General features: G+C 38.0%; 1 protein-coding gene across 1 annotated transcript in view; it reads left to right on the top strand.

Moving 5' to 3' along the window:
- SAMSN1 (SAM domain, SH3 domain and nuclear localization signals 1) overlaps positions 1-16,417 on the top strand; it is a 691,753-nt gene that overhangs the window by 295,982 nt on the left and 379,354 nt on the right. The window contains exon 2 of the mRNA XM_044072151.1: positions 7,568-7,642. Within this exon, the coding sequence (XP_043928086.1) occupies positions 7,568-7,642 (75 nt within the window). The remainder of the gene's footprint in view (positions 1-7,567; positions 7,643-16,417) is intronic.

The following is a 16,417-nucleotide window of genomic DNA, read 5'->3' as shown; positions in this document are numbered from 1 at the left end:
GAACTGTGAAATTAATCCTGAGAAAAGTGAAATGAACTGTGAAATTAAACCTGAGCTAAGTGAAATGAAGCCTGGGATAAGTGAAATGAACTGACATTAAGCCTGGGATAAGTGAAATGAGCTGTGAAATTCAGCCTGAGATAAGTGAAATAAACTGTGAAATTAAGCCTGGGATAAGTGAAATGAACCGTGAAATTAAACCTGGGTTAAGTGAAATGACATGTGCAATTAAGCATGGGATAAGTGAAATGAACTATAAAATTAAGCCTGAGATAAGTGAAATGAACTGTGAAATTAAGCCTGGGATAAGTGAAGTGAATTGTGAAATTAATCCTGGGATAAGTGAAATGAACTGTAAAACAAAGCCTATGATAAGTAAAATGAACTGTGAAATTAAGCCTGCAATAAGTGAAATGAACTGTGAAATTAAGCCTGGGATAACTGAAATGAACTGTGAAATTAAGCCTGAGATAAGTGAAATGAACTGTGAAGTTAAGCCTGAGATAAGTGAAAATAAGCCTGGGATAAGTGAAATGAACTGTGAAATTAAGCCTGGGACAAGTGAAATTAACTGTGAAATTAAGCCTGGGATAAGTGAAATGAATTGTGAAATTAAGCCTGGGATAAGTGAAATGAACTGTGAAATTAAGCCTGGGATACGTGAAATGAACTGTGAAATTAAGCCTGAGAAAAGTGAAGTGAACTGTGAAATTAAACTTGAGATAAGTGAAATGAACCGTGAAATTAAACCTGGGATAAGTGAAATGAACTGTGAAATTAAGCCTGGGATAAGTGAAGTGAATTGTGAAATTAATCCTGGGATAAGTGAAATGAACTGTAAAATAAAGCCTATGATAAGTAAAATGAACTGTGAAATTAAGCTTGAGATAAGTGAAATTAAGCCTGGGATAAGTGAAATGAACTGTGAAATTAAGCCTGGGATAAGTGAAATGAACTGTGAAATTAAGCCTGAGAAAAGTGAAATGAACTGTGAAATTAAACCTGAGATAAGTGAAATGATGCCTGGGATAAGTGAAATGAACTGTGAAATTAAGCCTGAGATAAGTGAAATAAGCTGTGAAATTAAGCCTGGGATAAGTGAAATGAACCGTGAAATTAAACCTGTGATAAGTGAAATGACATGTGAAATTAAGCCTGGGATAAGTGAAATGAACTATAAAATTAAACCTGAGATAAGTGAAATTAACTGTGAAATTAAGCCTGGGATAAATGAAGTGAATTGTGAAATTAAGCCTGGGATAAGTGAAATTAACTGTAAAATAAAGCCTATGATAAGTAAAATGAACTGTGAAATTAAGCCTGTGATAAGTGAAATTAAGCCTGGGATAAGTGAAATGAACTGTGAAATTAAGCCTGGGATAAGTGAAATGAACTGTGAAATAAATTAAGCCTAAGATAAGTGAAATGAACTGTGAAGTTAAGCCTGACATAAGTGAAATTAAGCCTGGGATAAGTGAAATGAACTGTGAAATGAAGCCTGGGACAAATGAAATTAACTGTGAAATTAAGCCTGGGATAAGTGAAATGAATTGTGAAATTAAGTCTGGGATAAGTGAAATGAACTGTGAAATTAAGCCTGGGATAAGTGAAATGAACTGTGAAATTAAGCATGAGATAAGTGAAATGAACTGTGAAATAATGCCTGAGATAAGTGAAATGAACTGTGAAATTAAGCCTGAGATTAAGTGAAATGAACTGTGAAATTAAGCCTGAGATAAGTGAAATGAACTGTTAAATTAAGCCTGAGATAAGTGAAATGAACTGTGAAATGAAACCTGAGATAAGTGAAATGAACTGTGAAATTAAGCCTTGGATAAGTGAAATGAACTGTGAAATTAAGCCTGAGATAAGTGAAATGAACTGTGAAATGAAGCATGGGTTAATTGAAATGAACTGTGAAATTAAGCCTGAGATAAATAAAATGAACTGTGAAATTAAGCCTGGGATAAGTGAAATGAACTGTGAAATTAAGTCTGAGATTGGTGAAATGAACTGTGAAATTAAGCCTGGGTTAAGTGAAATGAATTGTGAAATTAAGCCTGAGATAAGTAAAATGAACTGTGAAATTAAGCCTGGGATAAGTGAAATGTGAAGTATATCAATAATTTCCTACTTTCACTGGACAAAAAGACAAAAAAGTTACCCAAATTAACAAAATTGTGGCACAACAGACAATATTAACAGTTTAACAGTATATGTAGTTTAATAGTACGTACACAGGGTTAAGTAATTAGAGTAAATAAAAAACACATCCCTGATGTCTATATGAATGGTAACAGGGTCAAATCCAATTAGTACTGGTCATTCAATTACAATGTGTAGCAAGAGCAGTAAAGAGAAACACAGCCAAATAGAGCAGCAGGTTCTGTTGTGTAGTACAGTTTAAATGTTGTATGTAAAAGACACAGCCAGCCAGAAAGACAGCTGCAAATTAAGCCTGGAGAAACTCGAATGCCCAGAACACAGACAGAGTTCCTTCTCTGACTAGAATAATAGACAAAAATGTCCAGCATTTAAATAAGAAACTCTGACACAGTTATCAGCATTAACAGTTTAGCACTTTAAAAGCTCACAGATAGAATTGGACTGGAAAAGTAGCCAATTAACGGGACATTGGACAGGGTCATATCTGGATAAAGCAGATCGATCCAGCGCAGAATTTATAGCAAAGAAATGCAGCATGAAGCAGTCCAACTAAGCAGGACTGCAGCCCGCTGAAATAGAATCATGGTCAGCTAATGGACAGATATGTCTGAAATAAGCCTCCATCTTCATCTGTCAGACTATTCCTGAAATCAGACTACATGAAAATGCTAAGCCTCACTCCAAGACTTTGGTTGTTACAATTGATGCCTGCCAGTTAGGTATAAACCTAATTTAAGCCCAGACATTTACTTACACAGCCTCCTTAAATCTAATTCAGCTGTCATACTAAATGGAAACTATAACCCCCACCTAAAGTCCAGCTGTTTCCCAGCCATTAATATTTTATTTGTGGTTGAAACTAAAATTATGCTTAGAATTAAGTTGACCATGATTAATGTTATGGTTAAGAGATGAACTGTAATGTGACAGATAAAGGCAAAAGGCAGAATGAAAGATGATGGCACTCATGTATGTTAGTTAAAGATCATTGATCAAAGATACATATTTCTGGGGAAGGGGGAGTGCATTTTTAAACACTCACTATGGTAAGGAATTTCAGGTTCAAAGCACACCAGCATTTAGATTTCACAATACAATGTTCTAATGTTTCCCTGTTGGACTAATACAGTTCTAGTAGAACATTATTTGTTTGGCAGTGAGAATGTTTTGGACACTGTCCTTGAACTATTTGTCAGACGGGACATCAGAAGGTCTATACAGCCTTACTGTGTAAGTTCCAAAGGGAAAAAAAAGACATAAGATCCTTCATCATCATGCATGTAATACTGAAGTGATGTTGAGATACGAGGGGCTATCATGTCCAGGGTGTGCTGCACTGATTCCCTGCATCTGCCCCACTGATGTTTGGGCAATGGTGCAGACATGCTTCATTCTCTCTAAGCTCTATAAATTTGTTCTGTAACTTCCCATGGGAGAAACCTAAGCTTTTTGATAGAATCAAATTGTGCCATCACATTTCAATCAAATGTTAGTATCTCTGTATTCATAATGGATTCTAAAAAACTGTAAATGGCAAACTCATCAGCACAAACTGTCTTTATAGTGGTAACATTCTTTAGGTTCTGGGACATAAACTGTATTTTATAAGTTGAGCTAAATGTAGTAACTATTAACCTTTTAATATTTTAAACAACTTACAATATCTCAGCACCCACTGCAGTTACACACCTACTAAGGGCAGAATTTTGTTCATCCATCTGAGATCTTTCGTGTGAGGCTAAACAGTTCTATCTGTGACACTTGGTGCTTGAGATATTTAGAGAAATATGAACTTTATGATAATATAACATATTATATGAACAAGTACTATCTTTTCACCTGCACTAGATGGAGATCAAGAAGTGGTGCAGTTGTATTGTCCATCCTAAAACATTTAACATGAAATCTTTCAATAACTTGTATGCAGCATTGTTTTGGAATTATTAATGTAGATATGAATAGGCAATATTAGATGCCTACAGCTGTCAGTAGGATGTAACTGGAGAAACACATGGAGGTGTCACTAAGCATTAATGTGTTAAACAGTAATGCTTGGGATATGTTGCATTGATATTTCGACAATACTGCTGTGATGCCAGGATTATGCGGCAATAACACCTGGAATATGGTGCAGTGATGTCTGGGAAATGGTGCAGTGGTATATGGAGTATGACGAAGTGGTGAGTGAGGTATGGTACACTGAGGTGTGCAGTATACTGTGATAGTGCCTGAAGTATGTTGTACTGATATCATGATCTGTAGCAATGCTGCCTGTGAATGGATCTTTGGTGCCTGGGGTATGCCTGGAATATGCTAGGGTATACTGCTGTAATGTGTGAAGTATGTTGCATGATATTTGGAGTATGGCACAGTGATGAGAAGTATATGGCAGTGATGCATGAGGTATAATTTAGTGATGCCTGCAGTAAGAAATTGTGGTACATATCATATACAACAATAATGCCTGAAGCATGCTAAAACTATGTTAGTGTATATTACAGTGTCTAGGGTATGATGCAATGATACATGCAGTATGCTGCAGTGATGCTTGGGACATGCTACACTGAAATCTGGACTATACTGCATTGATGTGTACTACACTGGACTGATATCTAGACCATACTAAGTGCAGTATGATGTGATGGTGCCTATAATATGATGCAGTGATGCTTGGGACATGCTGCACTGATATCTGGAATATACTGTGTACAGTACACTGTGATGGTGCCTGTAATATGCTGCAGTGATGCTTGGGACATGCTACACGGATATCTGAACCATACTGTGTGCAGTATATTGTGATGGTGCCTTTAATATCCTGCAGTGATGCATGGGACGTGCTGCACTGATATCTGGGCCATAATGTGTGCAATATACTGTGATAGTGCCTGGAGAGATATCTTGGTTTGTAGCAGTGCTGCCTGGGAGTGGATCTGTGGTGCCTGTGATATGCCTGGAGTATAGTAGGCTATACTGCAGTAATATGTACAGTAGGCTCTATGATATTTGCAGTGTGGTGCAGTGATGGGGAGTGTACAGCGGTGAAGCTTGGGTTATAATTTAGTGAAGCCTGGAGTATGCAGCTGTGCTGTATGTCATATACTACAGTAATTCCTGAAGAATATTGTAGTAATGTCTATGCATAATGCAGAGATTCCGTGTGTATGGCACAGTGACACATTTGATAAGCTGCAGTGTTGCCTTGGATGGTTTACACTGATATCTGGACTATATATACTGCACTGATGCTACAGTATGGTGCAGTGATATATGGGGAGTGATGAAGTGATATGTCAAATGTGCTATAGTGATGTGGGGCATATGGTGCACTAATGTGTGCAGTATACTGTGGTGGTAACTATGGTATGATGTAGTGTTATCCTGGTGCTTATCAGTGCTGCCTAGGAATGGATCCATGGTACTTTATTTTTATTAGCCACACACCCATGTCCTTTGCAGATATGGGCAACAAATAAATGTCCCAACATATCCTTGTTCTGATTGCCTTTGGGTTATTGGTATGAAAATATAAGGACTACAAATACCATATAGCAATATATGTCTAGACTTCTTAAGATCCTCCCAGATCAATAACTCACTAAGTACCTATGAACCTACAAATATGAATATAGTGGAATGGATGACATTATAGCAAGAAAGTGTACTGAAAAGTGATATGTGTAGTATGTTGCACTGATGTTTGGAAAGCTTTGCTGGGTTGTGAAAACTATTACACTGATTCTTGGTGTATGGTTCAGTGGTGCTTATGGTATATTGCAATGGTGCCTAGTATATAGTCCAGTATTACATGTCTTTGATTTACGTTATGACTGGATACATTGCAATGACATCCAGGGTATAGTATAGTGACACCTGATATAGTGTGTAGTGATAACTGGAGAATGGCCCAGTGGTGCCATGGGTATGCTGTATTTGTGCCTACCATATGTTGTATTGATACATGGGATATGTTACAGTGATGCCTAGGTATGGCATAAAGATACCTGATGCATGCTGCCGTGGTGTCTGGAGTTTTCAAGTGATGCCTGGGTTATGGCAAAGTGATGCTTGTGGTAGGACTGCTGTGATAAATGAGGTATACTGCAGTGATGTCTGGCCATGCTGTAGTGTTATCATTGCAGTATATCCACACACCCCACCCCTGTGTGTTGGACAGACTACACTGATAAATTAGGTCTGTTACAGTGATACTCTGTGTATGCTGAATAGCTTTTGTGGTATGCTGCGATGCTGTACTTTAACTCATTAATATTATTGTTATTTGGTGTGACGTGATACTGCTTAAATTACATACCTTATTTAATCAACCTTATCCTGGTTAGCTGCATAGTAGAATTGCCAAAATGCCATGATCTCTGATTAGTACTTGTGTTTCTGTTGCTCTGATAAAGTTTGTTTCTGGCTGGCCAAAAGTGCTAAAAATCTTCTAAAATCCTTCATTATCTGCACATTTCTAAGCCTGTTTTTTTTTTCTCCTTTCTAATAAGCAGTTCTAATATTCCTTATTTTCGTATAGTCTGGGCAGAATCTCACAGCTGTTGTCTGCCTCTGTTCATTTCTAGTATGTACTATGGGGATGTAACTAGCAATGATTAGTTCCTTGACATTTCTCCGAGGGAGAAGACCTGAACATCTGATATGCAATCCTACCTCCTTGCTGGAGAGTCTCTGGTACCTCAGTTGCCAGGTATAACCAAGTTGAAAATTTCTGAAATAAAACTCCTAACTTCCATGTTAACAGGCTTTACACATTGCTAGATGACTTTTGTTACAATATTTCAGGAGAAACGCCAATACTGATCTGGTTTGTGAAATAAAAATACAGTATGTCTAATCCTAGTATTTTATATATTAAGAGTGCAGAACTAAAAGCTGGTGATAATGCATGCATTGCTACAGTTTTTATAAGATTCTACAGCACTGCAGTATAGTAAGGTTTTTGTAAGGGCAGTCTTAAACAGTTGACATGACAAAAGAATTGTGCCTCTGAACCAGTAGGGAGTTTATTATTTTTAAAACAATTTTATCAGTAGGGAGTTTTATGGGAATATGGTACTAATGCCTCTGTCTCTAGTTTTAGCATGTGTTCTGGGCACATACTACAACAAACACAATCTCTGATCATACCTCTCTAAAGATATGTGATTAAGAATCAAATTTTAGTAGAGCAGAATGGCTCGATTTATGAGTGGATTACAAAGTGCACTGATGCATTAATTTCTATGAATCATACATAAAGTCTTGTAGGTTCTGTTGAGGGAGCTATAAATGCACAGCATTGTCCTTATAAATGCTGGCACTAGTAGGTCACCTCCCTCATTCTAGGTATAAGAGCTCTGTTGATTCTTTATTACTAAATTTTGTTTTCCTTTTATGACAGCGTGCCAGCAGTTTTGGAAGCTTTGACCGATTCAGGCATCATTCTTCTTCAACAAAACCCAGTGACTCCACTGATGTAAGTAAATGTGCACATTTCTTAATAGTTATTTATTTTTTGTGTAACATGTAGCAGAAGTGTCTGTAAAGATTATTTGACCACTAGAAGTAGCACAGTGTATAATGTTTGTATGGTGGTTTATCATGGAGGACTAAGGCTTTGAAATGTAGTGTTAATCATCCATGTGCAACTAACAAAGAGCAAAACTGCAATTCAAATTGTAGCTTGCTACAGATCACCCACTATGTCCCCAGGACCCCCATTCCGCGTTTCTGGAAATACTGGGAAACATAAAGGTCCCACCAAACACCCTAATATTGGGTGATTTCAATTACCCAAACATTTACTGGAAGAACTACTCTGGTACTAACTCCCTTGCCCAACATTTCCTAGAACTTATAAACTCAAACGCCCTGGATCAACTGATCAACACTCCCACTAGAGGTGACAACATATTGGACCTGGTCATCACCAATATGGGCGACTGATCAACACTCCCACTAGAGGTGACAACATATTGGACCTGGTCATCACCAACATGGGAGACTGGTGTTCCACACTGGAGGGCAACCCCTCGCTGGTTATATCTGACCATAAACAAATCACTCTTGATATCCACATTTTGCCCCCACCCCCAGTCAAGGAAACCACTGTGAAAAACTTTTCAAAAGCCAACTTTACGTTACTTAAGACCGAGGTGGAAAGTTTCAAAGCCCCCATGCTAAGGCATAATGCTGTCCAAGCTGCAAAATCCTTTACTAATGCATTCTACGGGCACCTACAAGAATGCATGGATCGTGCTGTCCCAAGCAAAACCAAGACTCACTGCTCCAAGAAAAGTAAACCAGTCTGGTGGACCCCTGCCATAAACAAGCTATACAACAGAAGGAGGAAACTAGTACAGAAAAGAGTAAAAACCCAAGAAGGGAAGACATCCCTGATCAGTATCAGCAAGAAACTACGATCCCTCATAAAATCATCCAAGGTGAGCTTCGAAAGAAAAATTGCCATGGACTTCAAAGATAAACACAAGGCATTCTTTAGCTATGTCAAGAATCTATCTAAGTGGCAATACTCAGATCTGCTCAGAGTTAGTGCAGGATGGCACAAAAATACACTGAACCAACTGATATCGCCAACATCCTGGCAGACAGGTTCAGTGCAAACTTCACCCCCCTCTCACCACCAAAAAGGCCCATAACCATACCAGAAGAATGCAGAGCCCCTGAAATCACAGACACTCAGGTTAAAACAGCCCTCTCCAAAGCCAAAAACACAGAATCAATGAGACCAGATGGTGTCCCAGGCTGCGTTCTACACGAGCTCAAAGACAAACTAACCCCTCACCTAAACACACTGTTCAAACTCAGCCTCTCCACAGGCTACGTACCCATAGAGTGGTGCACAGCAATGGTTATTCCACTCCACAAAGGTGGAGCCACAACAGACCCCGGGAACTATCACCCTATAAGCCTGACTAGCTTGGTCTGCAAGGCTATGGCGCACATCATCATGGAACTCATTAAAAGAGACATTGGGAACCTCCAAACACTGGACCCTACCCAGTTTGGCTTTGTTAATGGCAAATCATGCCTCCTAAACCTGGTGGACTTCTTTGAGGCAGTTACCAAGGCTATAGGTGAGGGAAAGATGGTACACACAGCCTACCTACACCTCGCAAAGGCCTTTGACACCATTCCCCATTCTGGTATTATAGACAAGTTCACCAGCCTGAAAATAAACCCCTATGCCACAAGATGGGTTGCCAACTGGCTCATAGACAGAACCTACATGGTGAGAGTTGCGGGAGCTAGGTCCGACTCTAAACTGGTTACAAGTGACTTCCCATGCTTTGGAACAAGATTCTAATCTACATTAGGCAGAGCTCCTTACTAACACTTTTCAAGAGAAACTTTGACAAGTGGATGGGAAACAGAAAGTTTACCCCGGGGATCACTTCAGTGGCTCTGCTGGACAGAGGCACAGGGAACTAATCTAAGGGGGCAGCGAAAGTCAACACATTCTGGCTAGACTTATAAATGCCTTCAGGCAGATAGCCTAGTACCTACCTATGAACCTATGAGCTGGAATGTTTTAACCACCATTTGAAAATGTAATGATTATGAGAATGTTGTTTACTGAATGTCTTAATCATCATTTGAAAATGTTGTGACTCTTAGAAGGTTGTTTACTGAATGCCTTAATCATCATTTGAAAATGTTGTGACTCTTAGAATGTTGTTTACTGAATGCCTTAATCATCATTTGAAAATGTTGTGACTCTTAGAATGTTGTTTACTGAATGTCTTAATCATCATTTAAAAATGTTGTGACTGTGAGAAAGTTACTTACCGATGCCTTAATCGCCATTTGGAATTGTTGCAACTCTAAGAAGGTTATTTACCCAGACATTACTTCTGGGTCACTCATAATAAAATGCACGTATATTATTTGCTTAATAAATTCTAAAGTTTTATATATCTATCTATATATATATATATATATATATATATATATATATATATATATATATATATAGATACACACTATGTAATTTCGAATAGTCAAAATCTCGAACATCAGAATCCCAATGTTCAGATGTCCGGGACTTTGAAATCTCGAAATGCAAAAAAAAAAAAGAACTAAAACAAAAAAAAGTTAGACATCACATTGCTGCAGGGGGGAAGCCCCCTGCACCCCTCACACCCCCTGATACTTAAATATACCAACTCCAAAATTGCACTACAATGAAGTGAATGGTAAAGTTACTGTTCCGTACTGTTGGGTGATCTCAGTTGTTTAACTATGAGATTTCTAAATTTGGATATCCGAACGTCAGGATTCTGATGTTCAGAATTTTGAGATTTCGAAATTAAGACGTGGACCCATATAGATATATATATATATATATATATATATATATATATATATATATATATATATATGTATATATATTTTTTTTAATGTTTGTGTGCGCACGCGTGTGCCTTGTTTCTGCTTAATGATAGTACTGGATTCCTATTTCTTCATGTCATTTGTAATGGTGAACTATAAACTCACAACAGTTTGACTGATTTAATAAAACTGGAACCAACATACTAATTTGTGCAAAGTTTATGATACCAAAGCTCTACCCTGTTATTAATTTATTAATTTATTTCTGATGTTAAAATATGCACACATGCTAAACAAAAATGTGCAGATGAATAAGTAATGACTGATAACAAGTGAGCAGAATAACATAACTTTTCCTTATGAATAGGGCATCTGCATGTTCGTACTTGCAATGACTGGTATTTTGACAGGAAGTTAAATTCATCTAGATAACCCTTTAAATGGTGATCCTCAGTGCAATGATCTTGGTAAGTACTTTTAAATGCACACAAAGGTGGACTTGCTTTCCTCAGGAAGTCATTCCATTTGCAAGCACCAGACATGATTACGGTGTTGTTTACGCACTGCATGGAGACTGTCACACCATGGGTATCTGGGTTTGGCAGTAAAACTAGGTGTACAGGCTACATCTAGCTATGGCTGGTGTCCACTAAAAGGTGAGAGCAAGGAAGTGATCTGTTACTCTTATACTGTATAGGTTACACACATTCTGAGTTGCAACTGTTACAACTTGCAGTGACATATAATGACGGTTTGTCCCAGCTAAACCAGACATTTCACTATGTGTTGGCTGAGCTTCAGATTCGACTTAAAATAAAAAATAAATAAATAAAACAGCCTTTTCCCTTTGTTTAAGTCCATATGTTATATAGTAACAAACTAATCTACAACCAGCTGTCCACTTACATCCAACACTACCACCTCCTTACTCTTAAACAACACGCAGACCTGGCTGGCTGGAGAACAATGACAGCACTGTGGTCACTTACAGATGAGATTTTTCTCAACATGGATAAAGAAAACCTTTCAGGAACTCTCTTCATTGACCTTACCAAAGCTTTTGATCTAAGTGACCACTTCCTGCTCCTTCATCCTCTCCAAGAAATTGGGTGTTAGCCCTAACACTGTCACTTGGTTTGAACAATTCTTAACAAACAGGTATTTCAGAGTCAAATTAGGCCCATCACTATTGGGGCCAGCACCTCTTACCAGAGGAGTACCCCCGGAGATCAATACTCACCCTTGCTTGTTTTCAGTCTTTATTAACAATCTTCCAATCTCCCTCACCTTCCTATTACTCTTTATGTAGATGACATGGAGATTCTTCAGTCCAGTCCCTCACATTCAACTATTCAATCCCAGCTTCAGTCTGCCTTCACTCACTTAATGTGGAGCTTTCCTCCTCGGGCCTCCACTGAACAAGGGCTACTAAGCTCAGTCGGGCTATCCCGGTCATCAAATGTAAAATAAAATAAATAATAATAAAATATATTCTTGGTAAAACAACCATAAGCTACTTCTAAACCCCTCTAAACACAAAAAGTATGATATTTCGAACCTCACACTAGCTGAAAAAGACTCCTAAAAATGTCAACATTGTAGATCTCAATGGTTGCCCAACAGAAACAACCGCATCCTTTGAATACTTGGGTTTATGGTTAGACCAGTCACTTAACTTCCAAAGCCACACTGAGAACACTAGGAAAGAACATCAGTTCTCTTTTATTCTGATCCTGGAAAATATCTCCCTTTCTCACCAAACCAGCTAAAGCCACAATAGGTAAAGAAGTCCTCCTTGCTCAACTTGAATACGGCCTCCCCATTACAGCCACAGCCTCTAAAAAAATGACATGTACTCCCCAGTCCACTGAAAACAAAATCGTCTGATTCCTTTACAGTTCCTCCCCTCAGGGACACCACTGCATCACCTTCTCCAAGTCCAAGTGGCTACCAGTCTCCTACAGAGCCGAGCTACTCCGAGAGTCTCTTGTTTTCATAACTACTTTAACCAGGTGCCTTTCCACCTCTTGCAGTCAAACTCCATAATAAAACCACATCCTACAAACTCCACATCCTCTGCCAATTGACTGTCTCACTCCAGACATCCCAAACTAAACTTTACTGTACCGACCATTCCTTCTCTGCTCTTGCACCCAAACTCTTCACCTTAAAGACACTTCACCTTAAAGAAGTCTGCTATTTCACCGCCTTCAGAGCTCAACTCGAAAGACACCTCTATCTAAAAGTTGACTGCAAATTCTTTTCCATTGAACACATAATCTAACTCCCTCCTCACCCTCATCACTTCTACTTTGATCTTCTGTTCCCAGCGGTTTCTTTCCTCTCATATTTACTGCTAAAATTAATTCACATTTGATTTTCTACTCTGGTAATATTATTTATATATTTTATCAATTGTCTGTGGGATAATCTATCTTCTGTGATTACTCTGCATTTGTGAATTTGTTCTATTTTTTTAATCTCTTCACTTAGGCTGTGCTTACAAATTGTCTATGGTTACAAACTAAAATAAATAAAAAAGTAAATAAATACAATGGCCGGTGATCTCTGGCCTGCTTTAATGTGCAAAGTTTTATGCAGGCTACGTCAAAGATCATAGAGCAAAAAACAGAAGGAAGTGGTAAAAGATAGATGAGCAGAGGGGCCGAGGACCACTGTTGCAGAAAAGGAGGTAGAAGAAAAAAAGATAAACAGTATATTGTAAATATATGAGGTTGTATGTATTTCATGCATCCAGCCATACTGTGGTGTGTTTGTATGTGTGTGTGTTTTCTGAATGTAAATATGAGTTCTACAAAACCCTAAAAGCCAACACTGGAATGCTAAATAATGACATCACTGAATATCCAAACTTAACAACCCTTCTGGACTCTTTAGCTTTTGATCCTGAGTCTGGTGTGGAAGAGAATTTTGGTATTTGGAGTTTTGTCAGGCATCCACATAAGTATTCAGCAGTTTGATGTTTGATGCAGTGTTTCAATTATTGCTTATCTAAAGTTGGTGTCTTAACCATGTAATAGTAAACCTATGTAGATATAGATATAGATGTAGATAGATATAGTAATGTGTGCATGAATCTGTGTGTGTGTGTGTGTGTGTGTGTGTGTGTGTGTGTGTGTGTGTGTGTGTGTGTGTGTGTGTGTGTGTGTGTGTGTGTGTGTGTGTGTGTGTGTGTGTGTGTTTGTGCTTTAGTGTAGTGTCTGCATCTATGTGCAAGTATGCATTCATGCATGTGGTGTGTGCATCACTGTGTCTGTCATTCTCTGGTATGTTACATTAGGGGAATCACGTGATGCAATTAAAAGAGGTTCATCAGTTGGATTCTTGGCTGGGGTGCCTTTTTTGTGTAGTCTGCATGCCCTCCCTGCATTTGCATGGGTTTCCTCCAGGTGCTTTGGTTTCCTCCCACATTCCAAAGACATGCGTCTGGAGCATTTCTCCCTGGGCCTCCATTGAAATAGGCTCTCTCCTAGTCAGACTTTCCTGATCAACAAATGTTAAATAAATAAATAAATAATCTGCAAACCCCTTGCGGGGGGAGGGGGGGTTGCTATCATATTTGTGATTGCTTTAGTTGTGGATAGGGTAACCAGAAAATCATATGCTGAGAAAGTTGAGGACCACAGAAACGAACAGCCAGAATTGCTTCCAGTTCTTGACCCATATTAGCACTTGTTTCTGTGTCTGTGCCAGATGGTAGGTTTGATATTTGACATTTTTTACTGCTGTGGTCCTTGACATTCCCAACTTACAATCCTCTAGTCTTGTTATTTCCATATTCACAATTATAGCGATTGCACATACAATAGTAAACCTTGTAAGGGTCATGAAACATACCCCCAGAATTTTTTTCAAAGATTTTAAATTAAATGGATTATCATGATGAAAGACATTATGAGATATAGTCACATGGAAAACTAAATATTTATACCTTATTAACTAATTGCTGCCACCCTTAACACACCATTTGAAATTATACCACAGAAAAGATTGTGAAATAAATTAGACAGGCTTGAGGCAAGTCACAAGGTGATTCCATGGACAAAGGAATGACTTGAGAAAAAGAGACACCGAGTCAGAGAAAAAGCATTTTTCTCACATGAAAGTAGTTAGCAGTGAAGTACACAGACATCAGAACTGTAGCCCGCTACCTTGTAGCATAAAGCTGCACCCATTACTTTTTAGGCTTCTTTCTTTCTAAAGGATAGCACTCACCTGTCTTTAATCCACTCCTAAATTTCTCTCTTTTCTTGTTAATTTTTCTCTTTTTAGTCATATGTCTTATTGAGCAGGCAAAATGCGGTGATGTTCTTTCCACTGTACTGCCCCTCTGCTATTTCTGTCCTTAACAAGTAGTCTTTAGAAATTCACAAAATACCCCAGGTTAAGGCTTCTATTTGCTCTTTGTGAAATTTGCATTTTAGGACTTTGTATTTTCTTATTTTTTATCATGTAGCTAAGACAGCTGATGCATCACAACTATGAATGTCTGTGAGAAAACAGCGTAATTTAGCTATATGACCAACTCTAGATACAGGCCCAATAAAACATGTTATACCCATGTACTTAAATATACATTATCACTCGCAAGTAATCAGCATCACATTTCAGAAAAAAATATCGCTGTTTACAGATACATTTCTGTGCTTGAATAAAAGGAAGTCACTCACACCTTATCTTTTTTTCTCATCACAAATTACTTGGCCTACCCTTTGATCTTACCTCAGCAGTATTACATGAAGGAAAGCTGTGCTTTTGTTAATGTCCAAATTCTCTACTGGCATTTGATTTTGCAGTCTTTCTAATCACTATTTACTGTTAAATTGTAAAATATTGTCATGTATGTTTTTCGCACTATATGCAAATTTCCTTGAAATAAATTCGTGATTTGGAGGAGTGTTTTATATCAAAAGTACTAAATCTTACCATGATATCATTACATTATTAAATTATCTATTTATTTGTTGCCATTGTTTACTGGGAAAGTCTGACTGGGCACAGGTGCTCTTTCTCAGTGGAGGACCAGGGAGATAAGCTCCAAGGCATCAGATTTAATGCAATCAATATTTATAAAAACAAATTCTGTAATGCAGTTTCAGTGAATACATAGCATAATAGTCAGTATAATAACATGTGTATTAATATTCACAAATAATTAAAGTTACAAGCGTTGTACTAACACTTTGCAAGATTTTGGATAAGATAGGTAGGAGTAATTTAAGAAATACAATGAAAGTGAAGGATTAGAGAAGATACACAAGTGTGACTGTTAACACAGAAGTAGTAACAGAACAGTAATTAGGTTGTGTAATCAGAAGTAGGTATAGTAGTTTAAGAACTACAATAAAGTGAGGTATTAGAAGGAGATAAGCAGGTTACGTGATTTAGTACTTTAAAGGGAGGTATTGGAAGGTGATGAAGGGAGCTGTGTCCCAGATGAGGAGCAGGGACAACCCCAGGAGTCAGCGGAGAATTCTTTTAGTAATGATTTGAAAATATGAATGGCGTGATAGACCTGATTGATATAAGAATTTTATCCCAAGCTTTGGCTGCACTATTGGAATAGAGACTGGCCCCAGCAGCCCCTTGTGGTTTGTAGATGGTAAGTAGTTGTTTATTATTTAACTCAAGGGGAAACATTCGCAGACAGCACTGGAGCAAGGGTCTAATTGGTGGGCAGATGGATGGGGTATGGGGCATTTTATGGGTTAAGGTGAGCTGAGTATAAGATAGGTGTTGTGGAAGCTCAAGCCAGTTAAGTGCTTTTTACTGCGAAAACTAATTGTTTATTGTAAGTACCAAGCAAGCTACTACAACCTTAGTATAACATATTCACAGGTGAATGAATTTCTCATTCACTGACATGAAACTATAACTT

Source organism: Protopterus annectens, chromosome 5.part0 (genome assembly GCF_019279795.1).
Source record: "Protopterus annectens isolate FY-2018-M chromosome 5.part0, PAN1.0, whole genome shotgun sequence".
NCBI classification, from domain to species: Eukaryota; Metazoa; Chordata; order Ceratodontiformes; family Protopteridae; genus Protopterus; species Protopterus annectens.
Note: the sequence above shows the minus strand (reverse complement) of the source record. Positions and strands in the feature narration are given on the sequence as shown.